At 31.3% G+C, this 16661-nt stretch overlaps 1 protein-coding gene and 1 pseudogene across 1 annotated transcript; both read right to left on the bottom strand.

Moving 5' to 3' along the window:
* Window positions 1–425: 425 nt before the first annotated feature.
* Window positions 426–8877, bottom strand: LOC105761356 (probable disease resistance protein RF9; annotated as a pseudogene).
* A 5948-nt stretch (window positions 8878–14825) lies between these two features.
* LOC105761358 (probable disease resistance RPP8-like protein 4) lies at window positions 14826–16262 on the bottom strand. Its single transcript, XM_052623531.1, has 2 exons — window positions 16158–16262; window positions 14826–16061 (listed from the first exon to the last, which is right to left on the bottom strand). Exons 1-2 carry the CDS (start codon window positions 16260–16262, stop codon window positions 14826–14828), a joined length of 1341 nt encoding a protein of 446 aa, XP_052479491.1.
* Between the last annotated feature and the right edge of the window lie 399 nt (window positions 16263–16661).

The following is a 16661-nucleotide window of genomic DNA, read 5'->3' as shown; positions in this document are numbered from 1 at the left end:
GAATTAATTAAGTGGATGTGAAATTTTCAATCAATTATGTTGGATTTGAAATCTTCGATTCCCTTGAATAGTTTTTTTTAGTTTGTTATCATCAAGATATTGTTGGTAGATATAAGAAGCAAAGCATGGGGATACAAAATCTTGAATCTAAATATCGATTTTGGAATCTTTGATTCCCTTGGATTCCTTTGCCTCTTTTATAAAGCATAGCTTGCTAAACCATTTGATAAAAAAATTCAAATTGTATCTTCTTCTTTTTTTTTTTTTTGTAAGAGTGTAATTTGAAAGTGTTATTAGTTGGTAAGATTTAATTTTTCCTATTTTTGTTTTGGAAGTGTAACCATTAAACTTGATATGATATCGTAATTTTTATGATGAATACCAATCGACTTGCATAAAATAAGGAAATATGTTGAAACGGGAAATGTGTCAACATACAAATATAAAATAACGAAGTGATGAATTTTACAATAGAAAAGCATGGTCCTGCCTTGGCTTCTACTATTACATTAAGTACATATAAAAAAAGAAAAAGACTCAAGCAGACTTAAGGGAAAAAAAAGAAAGAGAAAGCAAAGCTAACAAATAAATATAGGAATGGTCACCGCAAACCAAAGCTATGTGGGAACAAAGGTCAGTGATGTCTCCTTATCTGCAATGTTATGTTTTATGACGTCTCCTTATTTGGTACCTTGCTAATCCAGACACCTCCCATTCTTCCAATACCTTATCTTGCAACCGTTTTATTGTACTTTGAAGAAAACAACAAACAGTCAACAACCATAGATATATGTTATTACAAAACTCCGGTAAGGAAAATCTCGAACACACGATCGGAACTCGAAAAGAAAAAGAAGAAATAGGACAAGGCTCCAAGGCGTGTATCAAGCCACTATCATTAAGGTTATATTCGCCCCCACTTATCTTCAGTGTGCAAATGAGTTCCAAGCAAATTAACCTCGAGGATACAATGAAGCCAATGACTATTTGTGTTTTGCACTGACGAGAATAGTCCACTATGCACTGAGTAATGTGTAACAAAAACTCAATTTCTACAAAGAATTTCTGCAGGAATACTTTATAGAATAATCTAATAATATTAGAAAATGAAGGAAGAGAAGAAATAATATTAGAATTTGTTGATATGATTTCCAAATGAAATCCCATTCCTATTTATAGGAATTTTCATGTCTCTTCATAGAGACATCTTTCAATAGGTGTCTTTATGAATAAATAAATAATAATAATTATTCCTTTAATTTTGTAACTATTCAAATAATATTTTTGAATAATTATAATTCTTTTTAAAAATCAAATGATATAACTTTTGACCAATGACCAAAAGATTTATCTTTTGATTAATTACACCCATTCATTTATAGTTATTGGGATACTATAAATATTTGAAAATGTTCCAACAATATATACAAGAGAGAAGATAATTCCAAATCTCACCATATAACACACTTTCACACGCCATTATAGTAGTAGGTGAAAAAATGGCGTCTTTACCTGAAAAGCAAAACTAAAAAGATGACTTCCTTTGACTTTTAATAAATGTAATTATTCATTGGTGTGTTGACAAATTGAGTGAGAATGTGAGACATTGTCAAAAACGGAAGATATATAAGAAGCAAAGAAAGTAGGAATCATTTCCTAAACTAGAGGTTATGAAATTACCTCTCAATTATCATTCAATTTATTAGCCACAGTATTGGAGTATGATAGAAGGAACATCTTTGACTATGTAGAAATCTTCTCCTCCTTTCTCCAATCTTTCTTTGAATGCCTTTGGCATTGATTCAATCTTCAGTTCTTTGAGGGTTGTAATGGAGCTCAATCCCTCTGGAAGCATCTTCAAGCTTGGGCAATGCCTGATATCCAATCGCTGAAGAGAAGGCATGGCTCCGTCATCCACCTCCCATTCCTCCAAATTGTCGACCTCCGCAAGGATTAGAGACTCAAGTTTAGGAAAACCCTGAGCAGAGCAAAACATTTACTTTCCTTTCAAAGAACATTCGAATTCAAGAATCCTTAAGTTAGGCAGCTTCTCTAGTGTTGGCATTGGATCTTCCTCAAACTTGCACCATCTCAACCGTATGTAAGTGAGATGTGAAGAGAAGTAGTGATACTCTGGTAACTTACTTATCTCTGCTGCTATACTCAACTTGCAAATACTTGTACAAGTTGAAAGGAGGTGGGCCAAATGTCTTGGATCTATTGATATCTTTAGCCTACGGGTAATAATAGACAAGGAATGAAGATATTTGCTTCCGATTATGAATGGATTCTCGCCCAACTCCTTCTCATTGAAATTTTCAAAATTGAAGGGTAAATTTATCCCCAACTCTCTAAGATTTGTCATGTTGATAAGATCCTTCAGATAACAATTCTTGGTGTTGAAGTTCACAAGTGTTAGGAGTTTTCTCAAAGTACCCAACTTCAACTTAGTTCTGCTTTTACATCTCCAAGGGAGATATAAATGTCTTAGTTGCTCCATCCTCCATATCACATTAGGTACATGAATTTTGTAACTATCAACTCTTAAATCCAAGGTTTGCAAGCACCTTAAGTTGCCTAGAGATGATGGCAACTTTGGCCATGTGAACTCAAGATCCTTTAGACTCAAGAATCTTAAATGGATGAGATTACCTATATCACTGGGTAACTTAAACCCTACAAAACGATCACATGTTGTTCTCTCATAGTTTAGGGCTCTTAGCAATTTGAAGTTGTTGAACATGTATCTCCAAATTCCCCGAGCTTTAAGACAGCTCGTACCAGCTCGCGAAATCATAAAAATACAAACAAGTGGATTACAAACTTCATGATCTTCATGTTCTTTAACGTAATTCAACACTTCCAAGGGCAAAGATTTTTCTAATGCCTCCTCCGGAAAAAACTCATTGAAGAACAAAAGTGACCGAATATTTGGACTTTTAATGCATTGTATGAAAAAAAACTCATGCACAGAAACCCTACGAACCTTCCGAATCATAGATAATGAAGATGCATTTGATTGATCGACAATGAAGACAAAATTTTCTTGTTTTGCCTTTGATAAGCAAAGATCTCTCATCAGATCATGCATCTGAATTGTTTTGACCTTTAAGGTTGCCACATCTCTTTCTCGTACTTGAATCATGCACCTTTCCACAAGCTCCATTAAATAAGATTCCGCCACATCTTCCGCAATTTCCCCATCATCTCTTTCTTCTTGCTTTGATGACACAATACCTTCAGCAACCCATAATCGAATCAATCTATCCACATCTATCATATAATCCTCCGGAAAATGGCTTAGATAGAGGAAACATGGTCTTAGATAGGGAGGCAAATCATCATAACTTAATGTTAACACATCCTCTGGTCTTTGATTTTTGCCTTTCTTCAAGTATGATTTTATATTGTCAGATATCTTTCGCCATTCATTTAATGAATTATTCTTTGTAGCCAAAATTCCTCCCAATACAACAATGGCTAATGGAAGCCCTGCACAATGTTTAACCATATTCTCTCCTAACTTTTTCATTTCCACGTCGATTATATTTTTCGTATAAAAATTAAGAATAAATTTTTAAAAATAAGGAAAATTAAGAACTAATTTAAATAGGTAAAAAAAATGTAAAAGTAGATGAATCCAAACTTATATTTTATGAATTTATCAAACAATTTTAATATAAATTCATCACTTATAAAATTTAGTTTTATTGCGGTTATTAACTACACTTGAAAAATAAATCTATTTGAAAAATTTGAATACTTTATAGAACAATCAATTCTAAATAAGAAACTTCACTCTCATTAATTTAAGAGGAGTTTCAAATAAATAAATATATAATTCACTATCCAATTTGAAATCTAAAAAGTAAAATGATATATTCAAAACAAAATTTACATATCTTTTTAAGGGTTGTTTGGAATAGTTCATGCCTTATGGTTTTAAGGCTAATATTTAATACTCAACCAAAAAAAAAAAATAGAGGAAAATACTTTTAATGTTTAAAGAATTATATAAGAAAGATTATTTAATTTTAAATTGAATATCCTCGTAGATACAAATGAGATTATAAATAAGGGTAGGAAAGATGTGTTAAGAGAATTTGGAGATAAAATTATAAGATTTTACTTATATTGTACAAGTTAAGCATACAAAACAATTAAATTAATATCTTTTTTTGCGAATATTTTAGCAGAATTTTATCATAATTATTGGGAAATTATTAAAAGGATGTTTTGGAAGCTATTAAGAGTTTTTTTTTAGGAAGGAAATTTTCAAATGAGATTGAGATAATTTTAATTCTGAAAACTAAATGTTTTGAATTAATGACATAATTTAGGTCAATTAGTCTGTGTAATTTTAAGTATTAAATCATATCGAAGATCATGGTGAATATATTGAAAGGAGTTCTAGGGGTGGTGATTATTAATAGAGTCGAGTCTAGTTTTATTTCTTGGATTAGCCTTAGTAGTTATTATCCAGTAGTGTCACATTTGTTATTCACGAACGATTTCTATTCTTTTTGGAAGTGAGTTCGTTAAATTGTAGGAGAATGATTAACTTGATTCAAGAATATTGTGCAACTTCTAGACGAAGGGTCAATTATGATAAATCAAGCAACGTTTTTAGTGTGAATACTCCCGAAGGGACAACGAAAGGTTGATTCAAGAAGAGACTAACATAGAGGTGGTAAATAATGCGGACGTCTACTTGGGTGTCCCTTCTTTGTGGGGGCTTTCGAAATCATTAACTTTGGGTGTGAGCTCAGCAACATGTGGAAGCTCAATGCGAGTTGTAAAGTTGCGAGCCTGTTGAAGACAGTAAGCAAAGTGTGAGCTTGTCAAAGTGTGAGCTTATCGAATTGCAAGCCAAAGTGGCAAACAGTTTAAATGCAAGCTCGAGTAGGTGCAAGCCAAAATGGCAGACTGAAGGCAAGCAAACTATACTCATGAACTGTTTGTGCAAGAAGAAACAGGATTGTAATGAGTAAAGGGACAAGGCAAGAAAGAAAAGATGAGTTTAAAGGCAAGTTGTCAACCAAGGCTGTGAAAGAGGAGAATACTCCATTTGATGGACAAATCTTTGGCACAAAAGAGTGGTATAGTCAAGTGTGTAAGTCAGATTTGGTTGAGAATGAAGCCAATGTTGAAAATGAATTGCTTGAGAAGAGTTAGCTTGAAACAAAGCATCTAAGGACTGCCAAGTTCAAAAACTTAATGAATGACTGGTATTTGCAGCATAGAGTCCAAGGAGGAGTGTTGGAAATTGGCCAACCATGTTGCTGTTACATTTTTTTGGTTGAAGTGCATGCAACATGTCATCAAGCTGCATGCACTTCAACCAAAAAATGTAACAGCAGCATGGTTGGCAAATTTCTAACATTTTTTTTCTGCATGCACTTCAACCAAAAAATGTAACAGCAGAATGATTGGCAATTTCCAACAGTTCCCGTTCATGAAACAGATGAACAAGATAAATTGGTGTGGCCGTTTACAGCTGTTGGTCAATATTTGATGAAGTCAGGGTATAAGGAGATGAGAAAGCACTATGGAAATGAGTCTTCTTTACAATCTTCCAGCTCTCACTTAATTGATAGGAGCACTCAGAAAGCTATTTGGAGCTTACAGGTACTGAAAAAAATTAAAATTTTCTTATGGAAATTGTGTCATAATGCTATTCCATCTCGTTTTAATCCGAGGAAAAGAAAATGTTTTTCGAACACAATTTGTTGTTTATGTGGTATTGAAGATGAGACTTTGAACATATTATTCTTAGTTGTAATAGGGTTAGGGGAATATAGTATGATGCTTGTTTTGGTCTTTAAGGGCTAAATGATCAAACTCAATCATTTGACAGATGGTTCTCTAAGTTGTTACAAATGCCTTGTATGAGGGAGGATTTTCAAGTTAGAATTGTTTTCACTTGTTACCACATCTGGAAAGCTAGGTGTGAGGTTACAATCGGAGGTGTGAAACTTGGTTTGGAGAGAATTATTCGAAGGATTAATTGCTCCATGAATGAATTCTTATCTGCTCAATGGATCCTCTGTTCAAACAATAACTCTGATCGAACTAGGAAGTCAAATACTTGTGCTGATATTTGGGAGAAATCACCAGAAGGTTGGGTTAAAGTTAATTGTGATGGGGCATTTGACACCTTAATAGCTTGTGCCGGTATTAGAGAAATAGGCAGAAATTTAAGTGGGAAGATTCTGGATGGGATTGGTAAAAGGATTAAGTGGATTCATGTAAGGTTGTCGAGGCTAAAGCTATGGTTGGATGGATTGAATTAACTATGAAGAACAAATGGACCAATGTGACAATCAAGACTAACTCCCAGACTATTGCTTCTAACATTAAGAAGAAAAGTCAAGATCGAAGATGGAGATTAAGGCTAGTCCTTTAGGTTTTTGATATGCTGGTCATGCAACTTTCTTCTTTGAAAGTCAATGTTATCAGACGAGAAGCCAATAGGTTAGTGGATTGGTTTGCTAAATAGGGTCATAAAGAGATGTGCTAGTTGTTCGAATCAACTACATCTTTCTTAGGCTTTACTCTTGATAAGAATGGTTTACCTGCACCTCAATCTTTCTGATGCAAGGATCCAGGATAAACGTATAAAAGAATACCATGAAAGTGCTTAAGAAACTAAACAAGCATATAGTCCAATAATTAAGATAAGGTAATAACTTACATTAGGAAGATCCTAAAAATTAAATTTTTTTTGTCACATCATCAAATTTTAAAGACATAAATTATTATACACTCATCCATAGAGAAATTATTTTATGGACTCTTCTGACCACATTATTCATGGTCCCTTTCCAATTATTTAATAACATTTCAACAATTTTTTCCATGTCATTGACACATAATTTTGGTAAATTTTTTACCTGAACCCTAAATCTATAATTCTAAACCTAGATCCAAAACATAAAACTCCAAACTTGCAACCCCAAACCCTTGAACCATGAATCCTAAACTCGTAACCCACCTGAACCCTTAAACTTTAAACTTGAACTTCGAATTCTGAGCTTTAAATCTCGAATCCAAACCTTAAATTATGAGATTCAGGGCTCAAGGTTTAGGTTCAGGGTTTAGGGTTCGAGTTCAAGGTTCGGGGTTTTGGGTTCAGGATAAAATAATTATCAAAATTATGTGTCAATGACATGAAAAATATTGCACAAAAATTACTATTTTTTAAAAATGGTTGCACAAAAATAAAAAAATATTAACTTATAAAAAATGATTAAATTTTGTAAAAGAAGAAAAGATGTTTGTCTATAATTTAAAAATTAATTATTTTAAATAATTTAATTAAAGTTAAATTAAGTTGGAGAAAATATTAAATATAAATGAGTGTATAATAATTCTTTGTTATCTTAAAAATTTAACGATGTAACATTATTTTATTGGTGCCTAAAATTTATATTTTTTAAGATGATCCTAATATAATTTATTCTCGGTAACTAATAGCAAAGTTATTAAAATATATAATATAAAAGATAATGAATTTACCTATTAATTATATTTACTTGCGTGTACCATTAGCTGATAAACTACAAAGCCTTGATTTCTTTTATTTATTTCATATTAAGGTTTTGAAATTTTTAAATAAAATAGATTTTATATATTTTAAATTTAATTATTGTCAAAAAATTAAAATGAAAAATAAATTTAGCGTATAACAAGAATTTTGCTATATGTATATTTACCTGTTTGAGGAAATACAATCTTTTGAAACAATTCCCAACTTTCTTCATCGTTTAGGCACTTCAACTCTGAAATAATATACATGGTTATTTTCCATCAAAGGAATAAGAGTATTCAATTTTACCTAATTAAGAAAATTTTACCTTTTATGTCAGCATATGAAACTATCCCCCTGTTTCTAGAGGTGAGCAATATCTTGCTTTTGCTATCAACTGGAAAGGCAGGTTTTAGACTATCCCAAGCTTCACTGGTCCAAACATCATCAAGTATCACCAGACACTTTTTATCCTTCAAAGTTTTACTCAACTTCCCTGCTAATTCTGCATCTGTTATCTTCCTGTCCTCTTTATCTAAAGTTTTGAAACCAGATAAAATGTCTTCCCAAACATTTCTTTTCCGGCATGGTTGAGAAACATATACAAAAGCCAAGTGATCGAAATAATCAATAACCTCACCATGGTGATATATTTTCTTGGCGAGAGTGGTCTTTCCCAGACCACCCATGCCCCATATTGTAACAACCTTGCATCCACTTTCCTTCGTAAGAACTTCGACCAATCCCTTGGTATCATCAACTAGTCCAACAATATTATCATCCATAATATGTGGATAAGGCCGCCTTGATTCTCGTATTTCAGTTGAAAAACTTGATCCTTCTCCTCTGGGATTTAATTCCTTTACGCCGTAGGCCTGTAGTCGTCGGACCAAGTCGCTGACTCTTTCTATGATTTTCTCGATCTTTGACCTGGTTTCATGGAGCACCCATCCCTCTTTCAAACAGCAGGCTGATCTTTTAATACAACTCGGAAGGCCACCTTTGTTTTTGGATCCAATCTTGAGAGCAAATTCCTCAACAATATCCTCAGCATCATAAGCAAGCTCTCTGATTTCAGCAACCCAAAGACGAATCCTCTCATCCGTTGATTGTTTTGTCTCTGCCACCATTAAGGAGCTTTGCATCCATTTGAGCTCTGTTTGCAGACGATCAACTTGCTCCTCCACGCCCCATAGGTATATGGCTTCCTGAGTTAGCAGGTTGCCAATTGTTGTCACTGCAGATGTCACAGCAGACCAAGCCATAATAGCTATCGAGCTCAGAAAATTCTTTAAAATCTTGAATTTGGATTTCAAGATGTGAGTGCCGCAATCTTGCTGGGAAAACAATTGCAAGAACCAGTACTTAATTATAAAAACAATTGCAAATCATTGCCCTTTTATACTTTTAGTAGTAATATATAGTTCTATTAAATTTATAAACAATTATAAAGCAACATTAATCATCAATAGAACGAGAATACGAACAAGAAAGGTATATTCATAATAGAATGAGAACACAAGCAAGAAAGGTATGTTAAAAAAGAATGAGAATACTAACAAGAAAGCCATGTTCCTATGAATTACTTTATAGCCTTGTTTGTATATTGTCATATGTACTTTTTATGAATATAATTATGTATATTTTCACTTATAAATTTGTATATATAATTTCATTTGTTATTTATATATATATAATTTCATCTTTGATTTAAAAGAATTTTGTATAAGTAGTTTATATACTCTTAAACGGTTTGTTTTATAATTGTGAATATTTTTCTTATTTATCATTAATTATTATGAAAATTATTGCATGTTGTTTTACTTAATTTTAAAAATTTAATATTATAGTTTACTTTCTTATATAATTATAAATTTATACATTATTTAAAACTAAAAGAAACTATTATTTTAAAAAGTAATTAAGGATTAATGGCTTGAAATCAAATGTAACACATATGCATTAGAAACTGTACATTTAAATGTAAACAAAAACAAAATTATTTCTAAAATTTAAAATTGATCAAAGGATGACTAAATGTTAAACCAAATATTTTCAAAATCAAACCATTATATAAACCAATAATAATAAAATTTATGATTGAATCGGTTCAATAGACTCATATTATAGAACTCAATATTTTTATTTTTAACTTTTACGTGTAAACAAATCGATTTTAACGGAATTAACATTTACTTATTAAAAATATATTAAACGATTAAAGATATTTTTAAATAAAATGTTAATTCTATTAAAATTTGACAAAGACACAGAACTTAGGCAAAGACGGAGAAATTTGGTTGTGAGATGGATTAAGATAGGGTACAGTACAAAATGCTCATCAAATTATTGATTTCATTCTATTTTGATCACTTAAATGTTAATTTTTTATTTAGTCATTAAATTTTTAGAAGTTAAATATTTTCATCACTTCCTCATTAGTTGCAATTAGATGAGTGACGGAAATTGATATGAACTTGTTTTTATTGGTCTAATAATAAATTTAGCCCCTAATGTTTAGACATTCTACCATTTGATTCTAAATATAAAATTTCCAACAAATTTAATCCTCAATATTTACAAAATTTCTCATTTTATTTCAAATTCCTAAAATAAAAATAAATTTAAGCTCAAAATTTCTAAAATTTGTCAATTTAATTTTAATTCTAAATTTAGCCCTCAAGATGGTATCAGATGATATAATTAAAATAATATTATATAATTATTAAAATAAAATTAAGTTTTATAATATATGATCCTTATAACAAACAAAAATCAAGTTGAACATTCTAACTTGATTTAATTGATAAGGTTAGAAATTTTTATTTATTTAATTATGAATGTAGTAAGCAATTAAAAATCGATTATGCAATATTCATCTTCTTCTTCCAAGACCCCAGGCCAACACTCACAAGTCACATAATCACTATTTTCTATGTGGATTAAAACACTTCGGTGTCTCTCCTTTGCTTTTCCTTCATTTAACAAAAGGAAGGAGCTGAAGTTCAGAAAATTTGAGAAGAAAAAGGGGAACTTTCAAAGCTTAAAACCCAAACCCTTTATGGAGTTATCATATCATTGAAAGTGGGTTCAATTCGGTGCTATGCCAACAGTTGCAGGGCGGTGTTGCTGCCTCGGTTCGGTGGACCTGAGGTGTTGCAGCTTTGATCCGATGTGTCTGTTCCTGATCTTAAGCCCAGTGAAGTTCTTGTTCGAGCCTGAGCTGTTTCTATCAATCCCCTTGATACCACCAGAGGAAGTCCCTCCTTGATGCATGTGAAGAATTTCTTTTTAATTAAATTCTTTGTTCGATTGATTTGATTTGATTTAATTTGCTTAATTCATCCATGAGTTAGAATTAAAATTAAATTTACAAATTTTGAGGATTAAATTTATTGAAATTTTTAGGATTTGAACTATAACAATAGATTTGGTAAACATTTAGGTTTAAAGCTATTGAACATTTTATATTTAAAATCAATTTAATAGAATGTGTAAACATTAGATGACTAAATTTGTTATTAGACTAATAAAAAAGCCCACATTAACTTCCTATCACTTATCTAATGATAACTAATGGGAGAGTGATCAAAATATTTAATTTAAAAAATTTAGTAATTAAATCGAAAAATTAATAACTTAGTGAATAAAATAGAATGAAAGCAATACCTAGGTGACTATTTTTATAATATACCCATTAAAAATATAAAATGGTAAGGGGCTTGAAAAATAACAAAAATGATAAGGTGAGAAAACATATTTGGAATATTTTTTTAAAGCGAGGAATTGGTAGTTACAAAGTTGTTACAGGCTTGTTATTCGATTAGTTGTATCAAACTTTCAATACGCACCGTTTTCATTAAACATCAAAGCGTATCGTTTCATTAAACTCTCAACCTCAAAATGCAACGGTCAAGTAACTAATTTTAACTAGCATCTTTTTTCCATAACATGAAACTAATCATAATCAACTCATGATTTGACCACCACCGACTTGTGGCCTTCCCATCAAGTTCATGCTTAACCACTTACTCCTTGAGGATGATGATGTCTCTCTCTTATATATATATATATATATATATATATTTAGTAGGGTTTTTTAAACTTAAATTGAATAAAAATTTAAAAAAGTAGCAAAGAAAAAAAATCATTTTAAAAAAAGCGAAAAAGTTATGCCTTTGTTTATGGTTTCAGTTGACTTGTGTAGCAAGAAAAGTGAATATAAACATATATATATATATAGTATGGTATATATATAGTATGATTTCTTAAACTTGAATTGAATGAAAAATCTAAAAGCAGCAAGATAAAAGGGAAAAAAGGTATGCCTTTGTTTATAGTTTCGCTTGCTTATGTAGCAAGAAAAGTGAATATAAACATATATAATTAGTATGATTTCTTGAACTTGAATTGAATGAAGAATCTAAAAAACAACAAAGAAACAAAAAAAAAAATGCATTTAAAAAAGGAAAAAATGTATGCCTTTGTTTATGGTTTCAGCTTGCTTGTGTAGCAAAAAAAGCGAATATAAATATATATTTTAGTATGGTTTCTTGAACTTGAATTGAATGAAGAATTTTAAAAACAACAAAGAATCAAGAAAACCATTAAAAAAGGAAATAAAATGCATGCCTTTGTTTATGGTTTTGGCTTGCTTGTGTAGCAAGAAAAGCGAATATAAACATATATATATATTTAGTATGGTTTCTTGAACTTGAATTGAATGAAGAATTTGAAAAGCGGAAAAGAAACAAGAAAACCATTTAAAAAAGGCAAAAAAGTACTCCTTTGTTTATGGTTTCGGATTGCTTGTGGAGCAAAAAAAATGAATATAAACAGCGTATGCGATTCCTCCATTATTTCTTGTAGATAAGCGCGGACCTTTATGCACTTTTTAACACCAGCGGTTACCCAATATTTGGAGGTTCAAGATTTCAACTCTTTCTTTTAGTTAGAACCGTTTTCCTTTACTTAATAATACACCATTAATCCACTTCATGTGTATTTCTGTGTGTATATATAACTTGGAATAGAACTTTTCATCCAAAGTAGTCATACTAACAAATGTGGCTGTGATTGAGTGGTACTTTACAACATTCATATCTTAGATATTGAGGTTTTCTCACACCTTGAACTTAAAATAGTTAGCTATTTTTCTCTTGTATCATAATTCAAATCATAGACATTTTAACATTGAGTTTTATAATAATGAAAACAACATGATTATACTAAATTTTATAAATCTTTAAGCATCGGGTTTTAGGATATTTCTCCCGTTTCGATCTTACATTTCAAGACTCGGACATCTAACTTGCACACATATTATGTTCAATATTTCATCGAATCTGAATAGCATAAAAATAGAAAAGAAAATAAGCCAAATGAAATAAATATTTCTGAATCAATGTTTGCTTTAAAAGACGTAGAAACAAATGGAAACCCAAAAATAGAAGTTGTAAACTAAAATTTGAAGAGAATTGAAATAAGATAATTTGATTTCATTCTGGCAGTTTTAGAAAGTAGGTTGCAAATGAGGATTCAAATTTTAGATTTATTGATAAATATCATTGGTATTAATTAAGTGTATTTGAAGTATTCAATCAATTAAGCTAGCTGAATTAAGAATCTTCAATTCCTTGGACTCCTTTTCTTTTCAGCTTATTATCATCAAGCTATTGTTGGAAGATATAAGAGCAAATCCTAAAGAATGAAATGCAACCATTTATTTCTTATTGAATTTTTGTTAGATAATGTAATTTGGAATTTCTAGATTATGTTTACTCGTTTATTTTCTTTGTGATTTAGTTAATCTTATTTAATCTTTCAGATAAACATATCGTGGATTATATGTGTTGACATGTAATTAACCGGTAAAATTTGATTTTTTTTTTTTTTGCTTCGGAAGCATCGAGATGAATTGCAATCATTAAACCCTATTGTAACAAAGATTATTGAGTTAAGGATTAGGATACTAAACAATGAAAAAGACTACATTGTATACCAATCGAGTTACCCAAAATGAGGAAATATGTTAGAAATGGGAGGCGTTTTAAGCATATGGAGCTGAAATAAATTCGTTGAATAGAGCAATATTCCAAGAATGTATATAATACTTCATCAACTACTAATTCACCAATATTTAACCGTATTGCACGAATTTAAGACGAATATCAAACTTGAATATGTGTCCAACCTACATATATTTAATTTTTAAAAATATTTATATATTAAGATATATAATATACGTCATGGACATTTAATTAATCGAAAAGAAAGATTAACAAAAAATTAAGGTTAGCCAGTGCACTTTTAATTTGATCAATTTTAATATGTATATTTTTGAATTTGTCAACTTTATTTTTGTATTTTTTTTAATTTTGAAATTTTAATTTTAACTCAAACTGAAGCAATTAAATTTATTTGGTTAAATGCCAATTGACTTGCATAAAATAAGGAAATATGTTGAAACGGAAATATGTCAAACATACATATATTCATTTTTTTCTAAAATATGTATATATTAAAAGATTATATTCTCCATATTCAAATATATATCAAATGAAAAGTAGAAATGAACATAGACAACAAAGTGATGAATTTTACAATAGAAAAGCATGGTCCTGCCTTGGCTTCTAATATTACATTAAGTGCATATAAAAAAAAGAAAAAAGAAAAAAGAGAAAGACTCAAGCAGAGAAAGCAAAGCTAACAAATAAATATAGGAATGGTCACCGCAAAGGCGCAAACCAAAGCTATGTGGGAACAAAGGTCAGTGACGTCTCCTTATCTGCAATTTTATGTTTTAAAAGACAAAAATGAACGTGTAATTAAATTAGATTGAAGGAAATTGAAATGGAGGAGGAGTTTGGTACCTTGCTAATCCAGACACCTCCCATTCTTCCAATACCATATCTTGCAACCGTTTTATTGTAATTTGAAGAAAACAACAAACAGTCAACAACCACAGATATATACAAGAGAGAACATAATTCCAAATCTCACCATATAACACACTTTCACATGCCACTTATAATAGGAGTTTTAAATCTAGATTTGATCCCGTGAATAGCAGTAGCAGGTGAAAAAATGGCGTCTTTACCTGAAAAGAAAAACTAAAAATATCAATGTCTCACTTCCTTTGACTTTCAATAAATGTAATTATTCATTGGTGTGTTGACAAAGTGAGTGAGAATGTGAGACATTGTCAAAAACAAAAGATATATAAGAAGCAAAGAAAGTAGGAATCATTTCCTAAACCAGAGGTTATGAAATTACCTCTCAATTATCATTCAATCTATTAGCCACATTTTTGGAATATGACAGAAGGAACATGTTTGACTTTGCAGAAATCTTCTCCTCCTTCCTCTAATCTATCTTTGAATGCCTTTGGCATTAATTCAAGCTTCAGTTCTTTGAGGGTTGTAATGAACCTCAATCCCTCTGGAAGCATCTTCAAGTTTCCACATTCCTCAATCTCCAATCGCTGAAGAGAAGGCATGGCTCCTTCATCCACCTTCCACTCCTCCAATTTGTAGAGCTCCGCAAGGATTAGAGACTCAAGTTTAGGAAAACCCTGAGCAGAGCAAAACATTTCCTTTCCTTCTGAAGTATATTTGAGTTCAAGAATCCTTAAGTTAGGCAGCTTCTCTAGTGTTGGCATTGGATCTTCCTCAAACTTACAACATATCAACCGTATGTAAGCGAGATGGGAAGAGAAGTAGTGATACTCTGGTAACTCACTTATCACTCTTGTTATACTCAACTTGCAAATACTAGTACAATTTGAAAGGAGGTGGGCCAAATGTCTTGGATCTATTTTTGACCAGGATTTCATAATGACATCAATAGAAAATAAAGTAAATATTTTCAGTCCTTCTTCATAGGTAATAGACAAGGAATGAAGATATTTACTTCCGATTATGGGTGGATTCTCGCCCAACTCCTTCTCATTGAAATTTTCAATATTGAAGGGCAAATTTATCCCCAACTCTCTAAGATTTGTCATGTTGATAAGATCCTTCAGATAACAATTCTTGGTCTTGAAGTTCACAAGTGTTAGGAGTTTTGTCAAAGTACCCAACTTCAACTTAGTTCTGCTTTTACATCTCAAAGGGAGATATAAATGTCTTAGTTGCTCCATCCTCCATTTCACATTAGGTACATGAATTCTGTCATCAACTCTTAAATCCAAGGTTTGCAAGCACCTTAAGTTGCCTAGAGATGATGGCAACTTTGACCGTTGGAACTCAAAATTCCTTAGACTCAAGAATCTTAAATGGACGAGATTACCTATATCACTGGGTAACTTCCACCCTCCAAAAAGATCACGTGTTCTTCTTGTTCTTATCTCATAGTTTAGGACTCTTAGCAATTTGAAGTTGTTGAACATGTATCTACAAATTTCGTGAATTTTATGACGTCCTGTAGAACGTGCCAAAGTTATAAGAATCCAAAATAGTGGATTACAATCATCATCTTCATGTTCTTCAACGTAATTCAACACTTTCAAGGGCAAAGATTTTTCAATTGCCTCCTTCGGAAAGAACTCATTGAAGAACAAAAGTGACTAAATATTTGGACTTTTAATGCATTGTATGAAAAAAAACTCATGCACAGAAACCCTATGAACCTTCCGAATCATAGATAACGAAGATGCATTCGGTCGATCAACAATGAAGACAAGATTTTCTTGTTTTGCTTTTGATAAGCAAAGATCTCTCATCAGATCATGCATCTGAATTGTTTTGACCTTTAAGGTTGCCACATCTCTTTCTCGTACTTGAATCATGCACCTTTCCACAAGCTCCATTAAATAAGATTCCGCCACATCTTCCACAATTTCCCCACCATCTCTTTCTTCTTGCTTTGATGACACAATACCTTCAGCAACCCATAATTGAATCAATCTATCCACATCTATCATATAATCCTCCGGAAAATGGCTTAGATAGAGGAAACATGGTCTTAGATAGGGAGGCAAATCATCATAACTTAATGCTAACACATCCTCTAGTCTTTGATTTTTGCCCTTCTTCAAGTAGGATTTTACATTGTCAGATATCTTTCGCCATTCGTTTAATGAATTATTCTTTGTAGCTAAAATTCCTCCCAATACAACAATGGCTAATGGAAG

Source organism: Gossypium raimondii, chromosome 11 (genome assembly GCF_025698545.1).
Source record: "Gossypium raimondii isolate GPD5lz chromosome 11, ASM2569854v1, whole genome shotgun sequence".
Lineage (NCBI taxonomy): Eukaryota > Viridiplantae > Streptophyta > Magnoliopsida > Malvales > Malvaceae > Gossypium > Gossypium raimondii.
Note: the sequence above shows the minus strand (reverse complement) of the source record. Positions and strands in the feature narration are given on the sequence as shown.